We start from the raw sequence: 7603 nt of genomic DNA on the forward strand, positions 1-7603 counted from the left end.
TTCCTTCTCTTTGTCATTTTGTATACCACTGTCTTCTGACCTTTGGTGTAGAGCTTAGATAGAGTTATTACCTTAGCACCAGGTCTGGATCTACGAAGTTCAGATTCCTCCAGGTGGGTGTTGTTTGGATCTGGCTGCTGTGCTCCACTTCTTTCTGCTGCAGCCATTAGAGTGGAACCCTTTGTGTCTCTCTGGGAAGATGTTGTGCTCCTGAATCAGCTGGGTGGGTCTTGCCTCTAGCCTCTTTGCAGGGAGTTCTGCTGAAGGGTTCCCTGCTGGGCCTGCAGCCTGGGTCGAATGAGGATCCGCGGGCCCCTGGTCCTCTCACTCACCAGGCAGGCCTGTGCTCTGGGTCTGTTCAGGATCCCTCGGCCTGGGTCGTCTAACTCACTCGCTGGGCCTGCACTCTGGGTCTGTTCAGGATCCCGTGGCATCTGTCGTCTCACTCACTCGCTGGGCCTGCGCTCTGGATCTGTTCAGGATCCCGCGGCCCTCGGTCGTCTCACTCACTCGCCGGGCCTGCACTCTGGGTCTGTTCAGGATCCCGCGGCCCCTGGGTCCTCTCACTCACTTGCCAGGCCTGTGCTCTGGGTCTGTTCAGGATCCCTCGGCCTGGGTCGTCTCACTCACTCGCCAGGCCTGTGCTCTCGGTAGTATATTTATAGATGCTAAACAACGAACTATCCCCTGGCTAAATATATTCTTAAAATTAAGTGAAAATTTTTCTTTCAATTTTTCAGGTTTTAGCATTTAACACTTTTGTGCTTGGGGCTCTGTATACCTTTGATGAGGGAAACACAAAAAGACCAAAAGTTATGAAATAGTGAGCAGTCTTGTCAGGAAATGGCATGTGTGACGGATGAATGAAATTTCCAGAGCTACCTCGCCATCCGCTGTAGGAGATGCTGCTAAAGGTTATGAGGTTCCCACAGATCCCTGTAATGCAGTGGCTGGCTTTAGACCTTGTCGGTGCTGTGGAAATTAATGTTTATTATAAATGGTTATTACATGTTGTTTATTAATTTCAGGTGACTCTGAGTGAAGGTCCTCACCATGTGGCCTTGTTTAAAGACAGTTCCCGGGAGTTTGACCTTACCAAAGAAGAAGATGTGAGTAGACTTTATCTTGGGTTTATATGTGTGACATTGTCATCCCTGTGAGTTTATAGGACAATGAAATGAAATGTTTGCAAACTGAGTTTTTGTTATGATTTTATTGCTTTCCATTAACAGCTTGCAGCATTAAGACATGAAATAGAACTCCGAATGAGGAAGAATGTGAAAGAAGGTTGTACTGTTAGCCCCGAGGTAAGAGTGCAATTCATGTCAACACTATGTTATAGGAATGCTGTGTTTATTGTTTCAAATAAATGATGGGATCAGTATGAATGTGTAGGTTACAGCTATTTCAAGATGCATGGATTTTTTTTAAATGTTCTAAATAATGTATCATTTTATGCATAGCTTTCTAGAATAATTATTTTTTTAATCAAAAATTAAAGTTTGAGTGCCATACCTTAATGAAGAGATAGGAAAATTTTCACAATATATATCACAAAAAAACTTTTTTTAACAAACTTCCCCAAAATCTAATATTACTTTTTTCTTCCTCAATAGACTATATCATTGAATGTAAAAGGCCCTGGACTACAGAGAATGGTGCTAGTTGATTTACCAGGTGTGATTAATGTAAGTATATACAAAATATGAAATTATTTTATGTCTATTGTAAAAAAAACAACTTATAACGACTTTTGAAACTTTTTTCTTAAAGACTGTAACATCAGGCATGGCTCCTGACACTAAGGAAACGATCTTCAGTATCAGCAAAGCTTACATGCAGAACCCCAATGCCATCATACTCTGTATTCAAGGTAAATTACATAGATTTTAGAAATCCTAATATGCTTTCCAAGCTTTGTTCTAAATGATGCTTGCTATGTACAAGGCAAGTGCGTTTTACCTTTCATTCTTGTTCATTTTGCTAGTACAGTGAATAGAAATAAAATTGGGGATATTTTAATAATTTTCCACATGGGCATCATAGAAATTTTTATTGGCTGGAATTTCCTTTCAGGAAAACATGAATATATTAATAAAATGTTCATTTCTGTGATGTAGTCATATGTATAACTTGTACTAAGTTATTTAATTATTACAGTTTCACATTTCAATTTCTTTTTCAGATGGCTCTGTGGATGCTGAACGCAGTATAGTTACGGACTTGGTCAGTCAAATGGATCCCCATGGAAGAAGGACCATATTTGTCTTGACCAAAGTAGACTTGGCAGAAAAAAATGTAGCTAGCCCAAGTAGGGTAAGGGCAAGTTCTTTATCATGAGAGCAGATTCTTTGTGCAACTTTCCACTGTGACAGGGGTTGTTTATGTAAAAACAGTAATACTACGTGTGTATGCTGACAGACGGTCATTGACTTCATTTGTTTCCTTTCTTCCTTTAGTGTATATGGTGCTAGTGTGCTTTCCTTCTCTAACCAGGACTGTGTAGCAGACTGCTGTAGTGACACAGAAGGCATTACTTTGGGAGTTAGGCCTAAACATATATCTGTGTTCCTCCTCCAGCTGGCTCTTTGTTCTTCAGCAGCCTAGTCAGTTTTCTGAATTTAGTCAGTCCAGACTACAATTCATTAGTCTGGTTGACTAGATTAGAACTAAGGTCATTCTTATTTCTGAAATTATGTGAATTCTATACATAGTATTCAGTGTTCTCTATATGTATTTTTATAATTACATCACTGAGATCTGTAGCAACTCTCCTTCTTTCCTTAACAGGGAAAGAGTCTCCTTACAAGGTAGTATTGCATGTTAATCTTATTAGGGTGCAGGTTTTGACTTAAAACATGCTCTCTATACTTAAATGTAAAGGCCTATAGTGATAGTTAAGTGATAGAATGTATAGCCAGGTTGCTTAGTTTCAATTCCTGGTCCTACCATTTGCTAGCTATATCATCTTAGATAGGTTATTTAACTTTTTGGTACTTTAGAATTTTCATCTGGTAGATACAGAGCTATTCGTGGTACTGTCTGATAGGTTGTAAAGGTTTAATGATTTAAATATTGTAAACTGATTGGAGCATGCTTGGCACAAGGGTTACATGCATAGCAGCTCTCATCTCTTAGTATTGCACATCATCATCTCCCACAGAACAGCTTGTGACATAGGTACCCATCCCCTCTGCTACTGTGTGGAAGGCCTCTCTTTCACACTTGACACTTTCCAGGACCATGCCTCTGTGTCAGAGATTTCCCATATAGGCCAGCCTAGATTCACTGATTGTCTGTGATTTGGACATACCCACCTTGCCCAGATCATGCTTAACCAGTTCAGAGAAACTTTCTTGGGCCACATATATTGTGTGTGTAATAAAACCTTTTTTTAAAACATATTTTTTATTATAATAGGTGTGTTCAACCTGTAGGTCACAAACTGGACATAGCTGTCTGCTCTAGGACTCACAGGACTCCTGCATAGTCACTTGTGCACCCAAGATTTGTTGCAGTGAAAGGGCAGAAAACAAAGTAACAAAGGATATTATACCAAAATTCCAGACTCCCAAAAGAAAAGCGGTATGAAGTGTAAGACACATGCTTGCACAGTGAGCCACTGTTTAGGGACAGTTTTGTGGCAGTGTAGGCAGTTGTTTCCACTTAAGTTTGCAGATTCCAGGCAGAGGCAGGCAGGGCTTGTCCTATTGTCTTAGCTCTTTCCTTCCTGGCCTCCACCGCCTCTGCTTGCCCTGCTGTTAAGGGTAATGCCTGCTGTGGGCTGTTGGTCCTAACGTAAGGAAGGTAGAGTGGGCTCTCTAGCTCTCCGTTTCTTTTATTGCTGTCTCTTCTCTAGGACAGTTAGTTTGAGCTTAATTTGAAACGGGCCTTTTTATGTCAGAGATTCAGCATTCACATGGATTGTAACTTGTCTTAAAGGAGGGATTCTTACCCTGTTAATCTGAATGTGTCTCAGAGGGTTGAAACTTTTACATCATTTGTAGATGAATATACATCTCTGTGCACCTTTTCCGAGTACAACATCTGGTTTTTTGTATACTGATGAAAGGAATTTTGCCTGTAAAAAAAAAATGAGACCAGTGAGTCTAAGTATTAGAATGGGAAATGGGAAATGGGGGCCGACAGAATAACAGAAGTCAATCCAACTGGTTAGAATTTAGATATTTGAAGAAATTATGGGGAAATAAAAATAAAAGCTGGCATTTACCAAGTGTTTCTCTATGGCAGGCACTATGCTGAGCATCTCATAATCTCAGCAACCTTTTGGAAAACATTAAGTCACTTACTTCGGGCCCAGTAACTCATGGGTGGGTGGCAGAGCAAGTGTTCATACTGTGGACTCTGCCTCTAGCGCACTCCCCATATCCCCACATTCTGGGCTTTCATTTTGTTTTTTTGTTTTTTGTTTTGTTTTTTGTGTTTTTTTTTTTTTTTTTTCCAGAACCGGTGATTGAACTCAGGTCCTTGAGCTTGCCAGAAAAACACTTATTCTACTGAGCCATCTCCCCGGCACCTGGACTTTCATTTTGACTATGGTTTTTTTGTTTGTTTTTTAATGTTTTTGGTCTTACTACACAGGTGGGACTCATGGTGATCCTCCTGTTTTCAGCCACCCCAGCACTAGGATTACAGGAGTGTGCCACCACACCCAGACTTAGTTGCAGGCTCAGCGCACCTGGGGGCAGAACTGGTGCAGCATGCAGAACTGGAGAATCGAACCCTGGTCCCTGCGCTTGCCAAAGCAGGCTCTTAGTCTGCTGAGCTGTCTTGCCAGTCCTGGCTCATGTATCTTAACAAGACATTTTTAGTATGGTAAAATTAAACGTATTTTATTTTTCCTCAAATAGCAGCTGAGATTATTTTAATGCTCTTGGACAGGTTTATATATTTTGATAAATATGTATGTGTAATATCCTTAATTTACTTTGAGTGATATATTCTTCTAAAATATACATAATCCTGTATCACATTTATTTTTCCCACTTTTTGAAATAGATTCAACAGATAATTGAAGGAAAGCTATTTCCAATGAAGGCTCTGGGTTATTTTGCTGTTGTAACAGGAAAAGGTATGCAAATATGGATTATTGTAATTGAGTTTTACTGGGGATTTTTCTGCTGTTTTCTGGTATTTACTTTAGGATAATACATTTTCTTGGTGAAAATTTTGTTGCTGTCTTTCCGTAGGAAACAGTTCTGAAAGCATTGAAGCTATAAGAGAATATGAAGAGGAATTTTTTCAGAATTCAAAACTCCTGAAGTAGGTATCTTGTTAAAATATTTAACAATATTAGAATGGGCCGGTGAGATAGCTCAGCAGAATAAGCACTAGCCTGGCAAATGCAAGGGCCTGAGTTCAATCCCCCATTCCACAAAAAAAAAAAAAAAAAAAAAAAAAAATATTAGAGACAGTAGCTTAAATTGAACTGTGTTCACTTAAAAGTTCATGTTTTGTACCTGTTAGCTTAACATTGCATAGTGGTCTGCATGTAATAAGCAGGCTCCACAGCATCAGAAGCAACTTTTCTAAGCACCTTACGCCTGTGCCGCACTCAAGCAAGATAGCTGCCCCAGACATGGCAAGGTGGGGAAACAGCACGCATTTACTTAACAAGTTATTTTCAAAAAAAAAAAAATTATTTTTAGAATGTCTACACATTTCTTACAGTGTTAGGAAAAGTTAAAATAAAGGGTTTTGAAGGAATATCCCTAAGTTGGTATTTATAAACATTGACAGAGAATAAGGTATTAACGAAAAAGCAAAAAGGGTCAACCAAAAGGGCCATGTTTTATGTAGAACATCTCTGTTAATAGAAAAGTGTTTTTGCCTGTAGATTAGTATAGTAAGTTAATATAGTTCCTGCAAACATAGTCTAGAGAACTATGTATTTGGAAGAAACCGATAAGCTTGTGGAACTATACAATACTATATTGTAGGGGTGAGCCCTGTGTGGGAAATAAACTTTAAATTAGTTAATGTTCAGTAAAATTTTAAGTTCATTTCCGTGGTCCTAGCAGCCACACCCTTCAAGGGCTCAGTGACACGTGACCGGAACCTTCTTAGACAGCTCAGACAGGGAACATTCTCTTCACCACAGAGCATTGCGCTGAACAGTGTTGGTGTAACAAGTGTCAGTACCTGTCCCCATTGTTCTAGGTGCACTCTCAGACTTGGTGGTAGTGTCATCATCCCTCTGTCATTTTAATGTTATTTTAACTTTTTTTAAAAAATAGAACCAGTATGCTAAAGGCACACCAAGTGACAACAAGGAACTTAAGCCTTGCAGTGTCAGACTGCTTTTGGAAAATGGTACGAGAGTCAGTTGAACAACAGGCTGATAGTTTCAAGGGTAAGTTGAAGTTTTAAAAAAAGCAAAAAATTTAAACATTTTATTAGCTGGAAATCTTTAGTATCCATCAGATTTTTCTCACCCCCTTTTATAGGTACTTATTGTTTGATTTACTATTAAACAATATATAGAAAGTGAAGGACTGAAACCCTTCCATTAGAGAAAAGCAAGGTTTTTGCTTTCAGACGAAACATTGCCGGGAGCACTTTGCAGAGTTCACATTAGAAAGTCTGCAGTGCTGTGTGTGGAAAGATGAGTAAACCCTGAGAGCAGGGTGCCTTCCTCAGGAAGGTCAGAGGGAAGCGGAGCTGTGGTGCTGCGCTGCTCCCGCGGCCTCGCCAGGCTTCGCTCCCAGTGTTCTCTGAGAGAACGCGCCCTCTTACCAGCTCCATGTGGAAAGCTTACTTACCTTTCCACTTCGTACCCTGTGTTACTTTTATTCCCATTTTCCAGAAGAGAAAACAGGTGCACAAGAACTTACACAGCCATTGTGGCAGAGCAAGTAGAGGTGAGTCTCAGCAGTGAGCTTCAGCTCCACAGTCCATCCCTCACACGCAGCTGCTGCAGCTGTGACTTTGTGAAGAGAAACTGGAGTCAGGACTAGCATCGGAGTGATGAAATGGTGAGGTTTTGAGAGCCCAGAGTAGCAATCCAGTTAATACAGAAGATAGGCAAGATAGCCACTAACCACCGTACATGGAAAGAAGGAATCGTTACACTTGAACATTTTTCTTTTTTCCTCAGCAACACGTTTTAACCTTGAAACTGAGTGGAAAAATAACTACCCTCGCCTGCGAGAACTTGACCGGGTAATACTTGAGTGCCTCATGTGTTTTGTATATGTCTTCATTACTGTACTCTAATATATTAAAGTTGATGTTGATGAGAGAAATGTGTTAAGCTGAAATTGATTTGACATTGACTAGAAGTATTTAAGAGCATTTATTTCATCTGGTCATTTAAATTATTATGTGATACCTTACGGAACTATATGCTGTCAAAAGTAGTGTTTAAAGCATTTTCTAAGAAGATAAAGAATATTCTTTGAAGATCATAGAATTCATGTATCTGCATTACCTATTTTTTTAATTATGCATTACCTTCTCAGCATTTACATTGTAGATTAAATTCATTGTGTGTTGACATCGTCACATATGACAGTATCTGCATCTTTTAAAAAAAAGAGGGCCAGGGAGATGGCTCAGTGGAATAAGCGCTTCCCTGGCAAGC

At 39.8% G+C, this 7603-nt stretch overlaps 1 protein-coding gene across 5 annotated transcripts in view; it reads left to right on the forward strand.

The window, feature by feature from the left end:
• Opa1 (OPA1, mitochondrial dynamin like GTPase) overlaps positions 1-7603 on the forward strand; it is a 99063-nt gene that overhangs the window by 37290 nt on the left and 54170 nt on the right. For all 5 annotated transcript variants that reach the window (XM_023704130.1, XM_004643988.1, XM_023704132.1 and 2 more), the window contains 9 exons: positions 1029-1109; positions 1233-1307; positions 1617-1688; positions 1774-1873; positions 2186-2316; positions 5020-5092; positions 5211-5283; positions 6258-6373; positions 7118-7182. In XM_023704130.1, coding sequence (XP_023559898.1) covers positions 1029-1109; positions 1233-1307; positions 1617-1688; positions 1774-1873; positions 2186-2316; positions 5020-5092; positions 5211-5283; positions 6258-6373; positions 7118-7182 — 786 coding nt within the window. The remainder of the gene's footprint in view (positions 1-1028; positions 1110-1232; positions 1308-1616; positions 1689-1773; positions 1874-2185; positions 2317-5019; positions 5093-5210; positions 5284-6257; positions 6374-7117; positions 7183-7603) is intronic.

Source organism: Octodon degus, unplaced genomic scaffold, assembly GCF_000260255.1.
Source record: "Octodon degus isolate 3935 unplaced genomic scaffold, OctDeg1.0 scaffold00189, whole genome shotgun sequence".
Lineage (NCBI taxonomy): Eukaryota > Metazoa > Chordata > Mammalia > Rodentia > Octodontidae > Octodon > Octodon degus.